This window comes from Jaculus jaculus, chromosome 3, assembly GCF_020740685.1.
Source record: "Jaculus jaculus isolate mJacJac1 chromosome 3, mJacJac1.mat.Y.cur, whole genome shotgun sequence".
In the NCBI taxonomy this organism is placed as follows: domain Eukaryota; kingdom Metazoa; phylum Chordata; class Mammalia; order Rodentia; family Dipodidae; genus Jaculus; species Jaculus jaculus.
The window spans coordinates 60,850,020-60,864,871 of record NC_059104.1 but is presented as its reverse complement, the minus strand read 5'-3'; the positions used below and the strand labels follow the sequence as shown (position 1 = coordinate 60,864,871).

The 14,852-nt window shown below is 38.8% G+C and overlaps 1 protein-coding gene across 2 annotated transcripts in view; it reads left to right on the top strand.

Moving 5' to 3' along the window:
• Vwa8 (von Willebrand factor A domain containing 8) overlaps positions 1-14,852 on the top strand; it is a 463,242-nt gene that overhangs the window by 214,559 nt on the left and 233,831 nt on the right. For both annotated transcript variants that reach the window (XM_004650767.3, XR_006636125.1), the window contains exons 18-20: positions 155-261; positions 3,052-3,158; positions 10,054-10,125. In XM_004650767.3, coding sequence (XP_004650824.2) covers positions 155-261; positions 3,052-3,158; positions 10,054-10,125 — 286 coding nt within the window. The remainder of the gene's footprint in view (positions 1-154; positions 262-3,051; positions 3,159-10,053; positions 10,126-14,852) is intronic.

Sequence of the window (14,852 nt, the reverse complement as noted above, 5' to 3'; positions counted from 1 at the left end):
ATATGTGTTTGTGTGTGTGTATGTGTGTGTGTGTGTGTGTGTGTGTGTATATATATATATATATATATATATATATATATATATATTTGTATGTATACACATCAAAGAATGTTTTCACTCTATCATTACCCCCTCCCTTCTCGACCCCTATTAGGTTCTTACCTAGCCTTGCTAGGTCTGCATTGCAGAAAACTCTGGCAGATGCTGCAATAGAAATCAATACAGATGACAATCTGGAACCAGAACTGGAGAATTACAAATGTAAGTATTTTACATGGCTCATTTTTAAATGAAGTGACAATTATCATACAGTTCATGCTATTTATTATTTTAATCTTTTTAAATTTTTATTTTATTTGAGAGAGAGAGAGAGAGAGGGAGAGAGGAGAGAATGGGTGCACCAGGGCCTTCACCCACTGTAAATAAACTCCAGACATATGTGTTTCCTTGTGTATCTGCGTTATGTGGGTACTGAGGAATCAAACCTGGGTCCTATGATGTCGCAGGCAAATACCATAACTGCTAAGCCCTCTCTCCGGCCCCTATTTGTTACTTCAGTTTCAACAAAATCATCTTTTTAATATTTTTATTGTGTGTGTGTATGTACTTGCCAAGAAGTGTATGTAGAGGTCAGAGGACAACTTTATGGTGTCTGTGTCCCACCTTATTTGAGACATGGTCTCTTGCCACTACAAACAAGCTGCCAGACTCCAAATGAATGTCAGCCTAACTAACCCATGAGCTTCAGATTCTCCTGGCTCTGCCTCATAACGGTTAGAGTCACAGATATCTGTGCCATTGTGCATCTGACTTCATGTGGGTACAGGGGAGTTGAACCTGGCCTGATAGGCTTTGCAAGCAAGTGCCATTAACTACTGAGCCATCTCCCCAACCCCTCAATGAAACCATTTTTGTTGATCCATTTTTGCTTTATGTATTGCATTGAAGAAATGAATCTGGTGATTGTTTAAAGCTTGAAATCCAATAATAAGTTAAACCTTTGAATATTTACTTTAGTTCAGTAAATATTAAAACAGTTCTCCCTACTCCCAAGAGTCACAGTTGACACTAATGTGTCTCATGGAGCATGTTTGGGTAAGTTTCAAAGGTTGATAGAGACTGAAACAATCAGAATACTATTCCATACCTTCATTCTCCTCACATTTCCTCCTTTGTTATCATTTTGCTACTTTTCTTCTAGATAGCCATAAGTGGAAGTTTTAATTTTGCAGAAATTTAGCAATATTTCTATTTTTCAGTTAGAGCACAGTACAATTTATTTCTTAAATGTAGTTACTTATCTCATAAAAACATCCATTGTGACCACTCTACAAGAAAAAGTAGTGAGTGCGTTTGTAGAAAGTGTTTTTAATAATTGGGGTTGCACTAAACCCAGAAGTTAGTATTGAGAGTATTGGAAGGTTCTGTTGAAGGAAAAATATGAATTTGATATTCTGATTTATCTGAATATATATGCAGAGGCAACTCCAAGACAGAATAACCTGGGGAGTTTTAGACGCCACAGTGATGACACAGCCAGATGGCCATTGTCACCAGTGTCTATCTAAGCTTCCTGTAGGGTATGGGACCTAGGTGAGCAGATTTTTCACTTGACTGGCTTCATTTATTTTTAAAGCCACCACTCTTAAGAATTCATTTAAATGCCCCTCTTGTTAAGGATCCATGCTTACTTGGCTTTCCATGCAGATCTCTCTAATTAAATGTGATTATGACAATAGAGTAGCATAAACAATATGAGTTACACTTTACAGTGCAATGTCATGTTTTATAATTCCAGATATATAAATTTATTTATTATTTATTTCATATTCTCCCTAAAGTTAGATTTGCCTTTAGGTGTAATGACAGGATCAAGTTTTGAACCTATCAGGCTAAGGGTCATGGCATACTTACAAAAGAACACCATCCTATAAGAGTAGTTAGAAGACAGCTAGCCTGCTTTTCTCCTAGTGTTTTCCTTTGTAGTTGAAATTTTATCAGGAAATATAGGTTAAGGGAGTTGAATTGTCCTAAAGCCATGAATAGAATAGATGCTATTGAACCTGACGTTATGTGTATCATGCATGAATTGATTCACTCCTCCTTTTCTGCTCTTTTCCTTTATGAATTTATTTTGGGTCTACTTCAAATGTCTGATATTAGTATAGAAATTGTCAATTCTCAGGTTGACAAATGTGGCTTCCTTCCTTATAGAACTTGTAATTAAAGGGGAATGGTAAGGATCAATTGACAGGACAATTTAAAATCTGCTGTGCTCTGGCAAATGTGTAGCAGTCAGAAGAGAATAAACAAGGCAGCAGTATAATTTTTAGTTTAGCATTACTCATAGTTCGTCAGAGAAGCAAATGTTACTTTTGTTCCTTGTCTTTTAAAATCCCTTAGCACAAAATAGCTTTCTCATGATAAAACAAATTATAATTTTCATATTTAAAACATAAAAAAGACTAGTGAATTGTTTAATGGACTGTAAGTGTATGTCTGCTGGTCAGGTTTGGGTATTTCCACAGGATGGAATATTATTTAGAAGGAAATGTTGAATGCACTGGACTTGAAGAATGTCGGATTGAACTAAGTTCTACTTACAGATATACTAGTTGGGTGATTTTATGCAAATTATTTAATTTATGGTTTTTAACTTTCCTCATGATTTCTGTCTCACTATTGAGTTATTTTAAATTATATGAGAAAAATATGATAAAACTTCTGTTTTGATACCTGGAACACGAAAATTCCTAAGTAAATATTATCTCTTATCATGATGATCATTGATATCACAGCACTATAGTATGATACCCAAGGTTGTCCTTGGGCCTCCACATGCATGTGTATACACATACACACTATATATATGCGCTCTCTCTCTTTCTCTCTCTCTTACACACACACATACAATATAGTGATGAAATAAAATCTCTGAAAATTTTATAGGTGGTAGAGAAGCTTGCTTGCATAATATATTGGTGTGCATAGCTTGTCTGGATGTTTGTGGGAAATTGCTAAGACCAATTCTGTCTTATACAAAATGTTAAGGTGAAATCGTGTCTGGATCTCTGAGGATTGGCACTGTCAGTGCACCAATATATAATGTCCATGAAAAAATGAAAGTACCTGATGTTCTCTTCTATGACAACGTTCAGGTAAGGACATTGTTATGTGTTCTTGGATAAATCAGCATGTTATAATATTTATCTCTGATCCATTGGTATGGAATTAAAGCTATAACTTCCTAAATTCAATTCAAGTGAGTAAAATTGAAATGGCAATATATCTTTAATTAAAGCATGATAGAAAAATCTATCCAAAGGTACTTCAAAATTAGAGGAGTTGCTGCCATGATGGTATCTGTCTGTTCATCATCTATCAATCTCCTCTGTATCTATATCTATCTGTAAATAAGCTTTATACACATACGCAGATATGACTTCAGGTTAATCAGATAAATACATTATTAAAGTGAAAACAAACAGAGCTACTCATCTTTTCTTTTTTCTTTTTCGAGGTAGGGTTTTACTATAGTCCAGGCTGACCTGGAATTCACTATGTAGTCTCAGGGTGGCCTCAAACTCACAATGATCCTCCTCCCTCTGCCTCCCAAGTTCTGGGATTAAAGGCCTGCTCCACCACAACCAGCTTCTTTTGCTTTTTAAATCCTTTCAGTACTTGGAAAAAAGAACGTACCCTAGACATTCTTTTCCTCGTTTCCTTTTTATTTTTAATGCTTTCCTTTTGTTTTATTATTCATTCTAGCGCAAGGTGACCTGGAACTCACTCTGTAGTTGCAGGCTGGCCTCAAACCATAGTGGTCCTCCTACCTGTGCTTCCTGAGTACAGGAAGATATAAGCCTCCATGCCTACCCCTTTCCTTTCCTTTTTTTTTTTTTTTTAAGGAAGTATGGTTGAGACATCCCCACTTCTAATCAGTATCCATGGACTGCCCACTAAGATAGAAGTGAGCTTGTGAAGCTTGTGTCTTGAACATCTTTATTATAGAGGCACATTTCAGTAAATGAAGAATTCTCAAACTCGGTGTTCACAGCCGCTGCCGTACTGTAGCAGTTGCTCTCTAATGCCATCACCACCTTCTAGCTCCAGGAGCTTGCAGCCGTAGAAGGGGGTAGGTGAGGATGTCTCTATAGCATGGTTCATACAAAGCAAACTGCCCACAAATCCACTGGTGAAAAAGCACCCTGGGAACAACTGGCTACAAAAGTGGCTCACAAGAGTGCGCCCTCTACTGGAGGGGTGAAGAAACCTCATTGTTACAGGCCTGGTACTGTGGCACTCTTGTGAAATGAGACTATCAAAAGTCCAATGAACTGGAAACTCCCCTTCCAGCCTCTGGTAGGAGAAACTGCTCAGGACTTCAAAACAGATCTGCACTTTCAAAGTGCAGCTATTGGTGCTTTGCAGGAGGCTAGTGAGGCCTGTCTGGTTGGCCTTTTTGAAGATACCAACCTGTGTGCTATTCATGCCAAAAGTGTAACAATTATGCCAAAAGACATCCAACTAGCACGCCACATACATGGAGAGTGTGCTTAAGAGTCCACTGTGAGGATAAACATTTCATTCTTAAAAAAATATTTTTTTCTCTTCCTATTATCAGTAGTGCAGAATGTTAGATATTTTTTTCCATGGGGTTGGAAGGTACCTAAGTATATGATTGCGAGTGGAAAACTAGGGGGCAGGAACCAGGTATTGGCAGTTTCTTCGTTTTCATTAGTGTGTGGCTGTTTAATATAAATGCTGGATGTAAAGCATTAATGCAAGTCAAAATGTTTCAGTGAACAAGTTTCAACAGTTCGACTTTATAACAATTATAAATAAACGTGTTAAATTTTTCTGGACAATTCCAGCGTTTTGCATTTTTAAAGTAAATTTCTTATTGATGGCAAAAGAAATTTCAAACTAGAAATTTCTCAGTTTTCTTTCAAGTGAGTTTCTTTTATAATAGAAACATACTTTAATTTTTCTGTAATACTTATTCATAAACATACACATGAATAATAACATTTACAAAATCTGTTAGAACCTTGCTGCTTCATCATATTAGGGAGATAGCAATATTAAAGTAAAATTTCTTTCCTAATCTTATTTGTTATTCAGTGAGTATCATAATTTATAACCCTAAGTGACATTAACAGTATAGAAAGTATCTAGGTAAATTTTTCTTTCTCAATAAAAATCTTGGTTTAAACTTATTTATTTATTTGAGAGCGACAGAAAGAGAGAGGGTGAGAAAGGGGCGGGGGAGAGAATGGGTACACCAGGGCCTCCAGCCACTGAAAACAAACTCCAGATGTATGCACCACAGTGTGCATCTGGGCTTACATGGGTTCTGGGGAATCAAGTCTCGAGTTGGGGTCCTTAGGCTTCATGGGCAAACACTTAACTGCCAAGTCATCTCTCCAGCCCTAAAATTTTTAAGTATCAATAATAATTACAATTTCTCACACAGGAGAAGGTGTAACCCCATTATGTTTTTATTTTATAGCCAGTTAACTAATGTAGGATTTATTTTTCATTTTGAAAGTTAGTATTCTTGCATAATCAATTGTCAAGGTACAGAAAATAATGTTATTTACATTCAGGGGGCAAATCTTTCTTATCAAAAACTTGATTGGAAGGAAAATTATTTCTCAGCATTGATGGTATCACACTTTGTCCATGTATTGGACAGGAAAGGAGAAAAGAATCAGGAAACTGTTATGACAGTTGAGAAGCCCCAAAGTAGCTAGGGTTGAAAAGACTTCATAGCATATAAGAATTTCAGTAGAAAGGAAGATGTGGTGCACAGTGTCTGTTGCCATGGTGTTTGTGACATAGAGGACAGAGGCCCTGAAGGACTTTGTGTGACCTAGCACCAAATGTTCCTCCTCTCTCAAAGCACAATTAATCTACCATTAATGAAAATTTTTAGCTGTACCAATTCTACAGACAGGAGCTTGATGAAATTTGCTTTTGTTTTAGGCATTACTGTTTCTTGAGACTGCATTTTGCCTCTGAGGCAGTAGCCTTAAGTTATCTCACAATTTAGGTACATCTATAGCATTTTTTTCTCCTATGTATTGCTGTTCCTTTGATCCTTTATGTTGAACTGGTTTTTGGAATGTATTCATTTTCTATGGCCATAAAGTCCTGAGTATGTCCGATCTCATCTGACTGTGTTCTTTCATATCACTGAGACAACATCTTATGCTTCCTTCATCTTGTATCTCCAGCAAATAGGAAAGTGCATAGTACATGGTATCTGCTGAGTAAATAAGTGTTAAGGGGGTTAAAGTGGGTGAGTAAAATTTTGAGGATTAGTTCATTAAACCATTCATTAAGGAATAATGTACTCATAGCATAAGCAGAAGAAATCTTAGGAGAGGAAGATTAGTAGCTTCTTAAGAAGCCCAAGGAGATTTCGGCTTAAAACATTCAAATACTGTGTGTCAGGTTTTACCCTAAGGTGACAGGATACAGAGACACACATAGCACATGCACTGCACATTCAGGGTTCAAATTGCTTTTTGTTGCTTTTTTTTTTTTTTAAGGTAGCCTCACTCTAACCGAGTCTGACCTGAATCTCCCTATGTAATCCAGGCTGGCCTCTAGCTCACAGTAATCCCTTAACGTCAGTCTCCCAAGTGCTGGGATTAAACAGCTTCAAATTGCTTTTAATCGAATGAAGGGCACAAGCAAAGACACCTGGTTACTATGCAGTGCAACAGAGGTATATGCAGGCTACAGCCTTGTTATATGAGAGTCATACACTTGATTATAGTGGCACAGAGCTAAAGTTCCAGGTGAAAAACCATCAAGAGGTGAGGCTGATGGGAAAGGAATGGATGGGATCAAATGGGTGTTGCTAATATGAGGGCTTGGGATCATACTCGCTGGTAAGGAATAGGGAAAAATTTTAAACACATTTGTACTTTTGCCAACTTTTTATTAACTCTTTAATGTTGTCTGGGAGTTAGAAATAAGATACAGAGACTAGTTCAGTGGTAATGGAAACAGTCCTGGTGAATGTTAAGGAGAATCTGAAATAAGACGGTGACAGTGGAGACAGTATAGAGTAGACATATTATAGGATTATTTAGGTGGTAGAAGTCCTGAAAATTTTGTGCTAGATAAGAGATAACATTCTCCCTCAGGGAGTACTTCATAGGGTGGAAAAGTAAACTCGGGTAAACAGAAAGTTATTCTGAATTGTAAGAGAGGAAGCTGAGCCTTGATCAGAGCATGAGAGTAACCATCACTCTGAAATTAAATCAATTAGGGAGCTTTGAGAAATGAGTGGCAAGATTTTGAACAAAGAAACTGTATCAATACCATAGGGAACACATTTGCTCTGGGAGACACTGAATTTCCAGAAGCTTAAAAAGTTGCTGATGAAAATCTAGATTAGAAATGTTATAGACCCAGATCCAAGCTATGGCAATAGAAAAGGAAGAACAGATACTTTTTTTTTTTTTTTTTTTCCTGAGGTAGGGTCTCACTCTAGCCCAGGCTGACCTGGAATTCACTATGGAGTCTCAGGGTGGCCTCGAACTCATGGCAACCCTCCTACCTCTGCCTCCCAAGTGCTGGGACTAAAGGCGTGCACCACCACGCCCGGCACTTTTTTGTTGTTGTTGTTTTCTTTTGGTGGCATCATAACTACGAGTTGTTCTTTAGTTGTATCTCAATAGGAGAAGAACATAGTGGGCAGGGTGATCATGATGATGCTAGGGTTTGGTCAGGAGGTAGAACGTGACACAGGATGTTGAAAGAAGGAAATTGAAGAGGAAGTAATGAATCAAGGAGTAAGAGGTTGAGAGAATTGTGCTGGCAGTGATTTTAGCTTTAGCCAGTGTTTGTTGATTCATATAATCTAGTTAGATGTAATTGAATTTAACAACTTGCACACAGCCCTCATCTGGCCCTCAGGTGAGTCCTCCAGTCCAAAGTGAGTAAAAAGGTAATGAGGAAAAGGACAAGCAATGCATGGTGGCATACACCTTTAATCCTAGCATGCAGGACTCAGTGGTGAAGAGGTAGGAGGATTGCTGTGAGTTTGAGGCCATTCTGGGACTACAGAGTGAGTTGTAGGTCATCCTGGGCTAGCGTGAGACCCTACCTCAAAAAACCAAGAGCAAACACACAAAAATAAAAGGAGAAAAGAAAACTACAGGAAAAGTGATATCAAAAGAATTTCTACAACAAAATGACTGCATCCAGTGACTATGGAGAAAATTGTTATGGAGAAGTCAGGAAAGACACAACTAGGAGAGAAGACAAGTTGTCAGACTGTGCCTATAATCAGGGTTTGTGCCTATAATCTCATCACTTAGAAGGCCTGAGCTACACAATGAGAAGGGAGGAGGGGAGTGAGGAAAGAGGAAAGGAAAGAGGAAGAGAGGAAAGGAAGAGAGAGAAATTGTCTGCAGTGCTAAAAGGAGAAGAATCATGTTGGTAATGATGTCAGCCTTAGCTAGTGTCTTAAAATGGATAATCTAGTTATATGTAGACAGAATAATAAAGAAGTTCAGAATATAAACTGGTTGGGTTGATCCTTCATTGTTACCTGGTTGTACAGGTTCTCATTCTGATTTTTAACCCATTCTTTATGTTGATTAGCTCTCTTGTCACAGGAAAAATTTAGCATTGCCTACAAGTTGACACTGACTTTTCCACTTAGTTCAAAGGAAGCAATGTCTAATCTGTGTGCTACCAGAGCCCCATGTGAAACAATTTTCTAGGACTACTAGAGAGTGACCATATATATCTATCAATTAAGATAATCTCTCTTAACATTTGTTGACCTAGCACAGTTACTCATTGTGTCTCTTTTATTTTAGAAACATATTTCAGAATGACAAGTGAATATACTCACTTTAAACACTGTTAAGACTTTAATTTTAGAGAGATGGCTTACCAGTTAAGGCACTTGCCTGGAAAGCTTAAGGACTAAGGTTCAGTTCCACAGTACCCAAATAAGCCAGATACACAAGGTAGCACATGCATCTGGAATTTGTTTGCAGTGCTTAGAGGGCCTGGTATGCCCATTCTCCCCCCACCCTTTCTCTTCACCCCTCTCAAATAAATAAATAACATATTTAAAAAACCCCAAACTTTAGTTCTAAGGTGTTTCTAATTAAAAAAAAAAAAAGAAGAAGAACTGCAAAGATATTCCCCCTTGAAGAAGGGAAAGAAATTTTCTTAGTTTTTTGTTTTAACAAAGATTCTGAAAGAAAATATTGTTGAATTTGACAAGTAAAAAATATTGTGGTTGCCAAAAACATCAAATAAGAAAAACAAGAAACATACTAGAAAAGTATAGAGTGTATATAATGCAAAAGGTTAACTTGCCTTTTTAAAAATAGATAACTTCAATAACTGGAGCTATTATGAGGCTGTTATTGATTTCATGCACAAAACCAAGAGGAAGAAACAGGTATTAATTATGCTGGGATGTAGATCTTCCTCCAGCCTCTGATGAGTCTGTGTAACCTACTTATGGGTGTCCTATTTTTCAAGACACAAAAGAGCAATGTAATTTCCTCTGTGGCTATTGTGAGCAACTTTAATCTTGCTTTTTCATTATATTGTATCATAATTCAAATGAAAGACTGTGGAAGGTATTTCTTCATTCTAAACTTATACATGTCTCTAAAGGTAATGGTTAAGATCGTCAGACTAAAATGTATGTCTCTGATTATTTTTGGTGGCCATTGTATATTTATAATAGCAGGTGTTGATTTAAATATAATATTAAGTTATAAGTAGATTCCACAGAGTTTCAATTAAAATGTTTGAACCTAGTCATAAAAATCTTGGTAACTGGCTTGATCTTGCTTCAATGGGCCCTTTGAAGTTTTTAGTATCAGCAACCTACATGGTTATATAACTTATTTATATCCACATCATTGCATTTTTTAACTCAAACCAATTAAGTTTTCTATTATAATAGATGTTCTACATTCTAAAATTATGTCTATGTAGCTATCTTTCTCATTTGACCTTGATTGTGCCAAGTGTAGATAACCTCTGGACTTTTCCCTCCAGCACATGGTGGTGATGGAAGACATGCTGAAAGACTTTGTCCTTGGAGAACATTTACTACTGGTTGGTAACCAGGTGAGTTATTGCAGGAACCATGAGGAAATGGGAATGATTTAGAAGCACTAAGTTCTTTTTAGAATAAGGATTTGGCTCTTATAATAAACTAATGGATTTAAAGTAAAAAATGAAATTCTGTACCTTCTAAGCCTTAGAATTACCTCACAGCTTACATAAGTTTTCATTCAGATACCATCATCTTGTCTATTCTGCTTCATAAGGGGCTACACTATCTCAGGCCTGCCACCTAGCCCTACTACATCACCAGTCACCTGCATTACATCAGTAATTTCTACTATAGCTATCCTAAGTGCACATGGAGCTGCTCTCCACTCTGCAGCCACATTGACACTGGTACAGGTGAAATGTGACTGTTTCCACTTTTGGTTCATTTCCTGTTGCCCTCGTACAGTTTGAGTCTTCAGCATGCCACATGGTTCGCAGGTTCCCACTTCTGCCCTCCTTTCCAGCCCAGGCACTCTCAGTCTGTGTTGCTTTGGCCACTCTGAACTGTTGTCCACTTCGCACCTCTACTCTGGTCCTTGGTACATGCTTATCCTTCTACTGGGAACATCCCTGGTCCCTTCACAATGTCCTCCCTAACCCTGCAAGGAAGGTCTTCCCCTTTCTCTCACTGATCCTATGGTGCTGTAGAGTGAGTGTCCTCCCAGTTTCTCTGTGTATTCCCCAAGAACAAACACCATGTTTCTCCTATTCATTTCTGTCCTGAGTTCATAGTACAGTACTACTTCATAGGAGAGACATACTCAAAATATACTCTTGGAGGGAATGGATGGGTATTCAATATTTAGAAAGTCCTGATAATTTTTCACAACTGGATTATCAGACCCAAAATAAATAATACTTTTGGTTTTTTAAACACTTGGTCCTACGAGTAACAAGAAGTTGTGCCTCTTGGTCTTTTTTTTTTTTTTAAATATTTTATTTATTTATTTGAGAGCGACAGACACAGAGAGAAAGACAGATAGAAGGAGAAAGAGAGAATGGGCGCATCAGGGCTTCCAGCCACTGCAAACGAACTCCAGATGCGAGCGCCCCCTTGTGCATCTGGCTAACGTGGGACCTGGGGAACCAAGCCTCGAACCGGGGTCCTTAGGCTTCACAGGCAAGCGCTTAACCGCTAAGCCATCTCTCCAGCCCTTTTTTTTGTACTTAGAAAAATTACACATATTGCTTATATATGTAGCCTCCCAAACTTTAAACAAAAATGAGTTAATTGAGTGGCTCACCTGCTGAGGACATAGGCTTGGAATTCAACAATTAAAAGTCTAATAGCAGCTCTCCCACATGTGGCTATGACTCTGGACAAATTTCTTATCTTACTGAGGCTCAGCTTCCTGATGGCTAACCTGAAAATAAAAGTAGTGCATATTCTGCTGGGCTAATATAAGGGTGCCACATGATAATACTCAGAAAGTATTCACACTGGGTTCAGTTCTACCATCTAAAAATAAAGGCCATCTTACAATCTTTCTGCCCATCTTTCTCAATGTTCCTTGAGTCATGTCAGGTTTATTGGTAGTCTGATTTAGTGTTTCTTTTCATGTTTTTGTTTGTTTTTAGTACATGCATTCAGCCAGACACCAGCAGACATTATACTTCTAGGGCTCATGACTACCCCTGTTGTAGGTTTTCAGTATCAGGAATGTATTTCCTCCCATAGAGCAGGCCACCAGTCCAATTAGAGGGCAGTTGGTTTCCCTCATAACAGACATGCCACTATTGCACCTGTTGGCTCATTTGACCTAGCTGGCCAAATGTAAAGCTTGCAGTGTCCACTGTTGAGTGTCCTCCCTGATGATTTCTCTCTCTCCCATTGAACTGCATGCAGCATAACTTTTTTCAGCTGTTAGCTGGTCTACATGGAGGAGGTTTTCAGCTCAATCCAGCAGGATTTCTCAGTGCCTTTGCAGCCCAAGTATGTGGAGTCTTCAGAACCAGGGTCTTACTATCTATTCCTGGTGGGAAACCAAGGGTCTTGGCACTGGCCTGTAATGTTGTGGGGGTATCAGGGATCTCCCTGGCCAACAGTTTGTTTTTTGAGGTAGGGTCTCACTGTAGCCCAGGCTGACCTGGAATTCACTATGTATTCTCAGGGTGGCCTCAAGCTCACAGTGATCTTCCTATCTCTGCTTCTCATGCTGAGATTAAAGGCATATGCCACCATGGTTGGCCTTTCATCTTTTATTTAATTACTAAAACACGTTCTAGTCTAGACACAAGGTGAGGCAAGCTGTGAGATTTGTTTTTTACCTCTGTCTCCCAAGTGCTGAGATTAAATACCTGCACAACCACATCCAACCGTGGGTTTAGGTTTAAATAGCAAAGGTCCTGGCTGAAGGGAGCACAGAATTGGACACACTAAGATGGCTTGAGGAAATGACCAATTGAGTTCCCAGAAAGCATCACATCTACCTTGTACAAGACTGAATGGACTGATAGTACTTCTGTGATTGTGGGAAGATGGAATGTCGAGTCAAAGCCAGTTTATCTTGAGCTATCTTTAGCCCCTTACTAGTCATGTATTATCTGCCTCTGTGTCTGACTTAACATCCTTGTGACTATCAGGTAGACAGGTGAAACCATTTTGGAATATACTGTCTACCAGTTTCTACCAACACAGAGGCCAAGACTGTCGTCAGATAGCATTTGAAGTCTACAGCAGAGGGCTGGAGAGATGGCTTAGCGGTTAAGCGCTTGCCTGTGAAGCCTAAGGACCCCGGTTCAAGGCTCGGTTCCCCAGGTCCCACGTTAGCCAGATGCACAAGGGGGCGCACGCGTCTGGAGTTCGTTTGCAGAGGCTGGAAGCCCTGGCGCGCCCATTCTCTCTCTCCCTCTTATCTGTCTTTCTCTCTGTGTCTGTCACTCTCAAATAAATAAATAAATAAAATTAAAAAAAAAAATGAAGTCTACAGCAGAGATTGACTACTTGGTTGTAACTTGCTACCTGATGTCGCCATTAATTGAAAAGTGCTGGTTTATGATCTGATGCTCTGTAACTGTAAAAATTTCATGAAATTGCAAATGTGCTAGAACATGAAATTTGGGATAACCTAAATCTGTGTTTCTGGACCATGATCATTCATGGTTGGCTCCAAAATAAATTGCCATTCCCTTTGAAGAAACAAAATAAAATAAAGGCCATATATTTTCTGGAAAGTTTAAAAAGAAAATACTTTAGTATTTTCTTGGTTCATTTTTCCTAAGAAAGAATTAAACATAAAACAATAGATTGTTGATGGATACTTTTTCTCTTAAAAGTCCTATCTACTTTTTCTTATTGGAAAATCATGATTTCTAATAAATTTTTGTTCAGAGAAGGAGAATGAGGTGATTGTATTTGGTCTTTGATGTTGACAACATGGAAGTCAAATTATCCTCTCTTTATGAAAAACACTGCACTTCTATTATTATTTTTTGCTATATGTAGTATTTATGGTATAGCATATGTACTTGTGTATGTGTACAGATATGCGCTTCCCAGGAACACATGGAATCAGAGTAGATTACCAGATGTCTTCCTCTATTACCCATCTTCATGTTTCCTTGAGATGGAATGTCTCTCTAACATGGTGCTCTAGTTTTCTCAGTCCCAGTGATGCTTCAGTTGCTGCTGTCCACAGTGCTAGAGTTAGAGGCATGTATGGTCACACCCTGCTGTTTACATGGATGCTGGGAAACTGAACTCAGCATTTCAGTTCCTCACAAGCCCTCATACTTTCACAGCAAGTACTCTTAACCTCTGACCTCTCTTCAGACAGTCTTAGGCCTTCTCGGGCCTTCATTGAGTGCAGCAAGCACTCAAACTCTGAACTGTATCCCTAGCCCCACTGTTGTTCACTTTTAAGTTCACACATCCCAGAATGCTTTATAGACCCTGTCATTTAAACTGGTGCACTTGGTGTGTCCCTTTTACAATGTAACATCAGTGAGTGTCCTTGAACACAGCTACTGGCATCTCAGCACCAACAGATCAGCACAGCAAAGAGAAGACTTTGAATACACAAAGCTGGAGTTTGAGGTACATCTTTTCTGAGGAGCAGGTATGCACAAGGAAGGTCCTTAGAGATCTAAACATGATATACAGGTTGTATTAAAGCATCCCAGTTGGTGCTGATGTCCTAAAGGTTTATTGTGTGGCATGTAATCGCATCTTCTTAGCAAAAACAATTTTTATGTGCTGGAGTTGTTGCTCAGTGGTAGAGCACTTGTCTTAGTGTGTACAAGTCATTAGGTTTGATCCCCAGTGTGCACGGGGTGCATGCGCACGTGCGCGTGTGCATGCATGCACATACACACACACACACACACACACACACACACACACACACACACACGGGAAAAGTGATTTTGTGTGTTTAAATTGAGCTGATAATAAAGTCCTCTTTGTTCAGTGTGGATGTTGGCATCTGTCAAGCAGTCAGAGAGTATTCTAATCTTTGAAGAACTAGGGAGAGCCAAGCAAGGTGAGGCTGAGCAGGGGTTCATTTCAGCTTTCTGATTAGTGAAACAGAGGCTGTGATTACATTTTGAAATTGTGGTGGAGTGCTATACAAATGGTGATATAAAGTCTACCATGCTATCTTTCACCTGTTCCCAGTCCTAAAAAAAAAGAATAAGACACCATACCCAAGGGCAGTGGGTGGGTGGAGCAGAGGGAAGAGGAGCACATGGTTGGGCCTCAGCATCTGGTAAGCATGTGCAATCCCACTGAGTCTCTTACA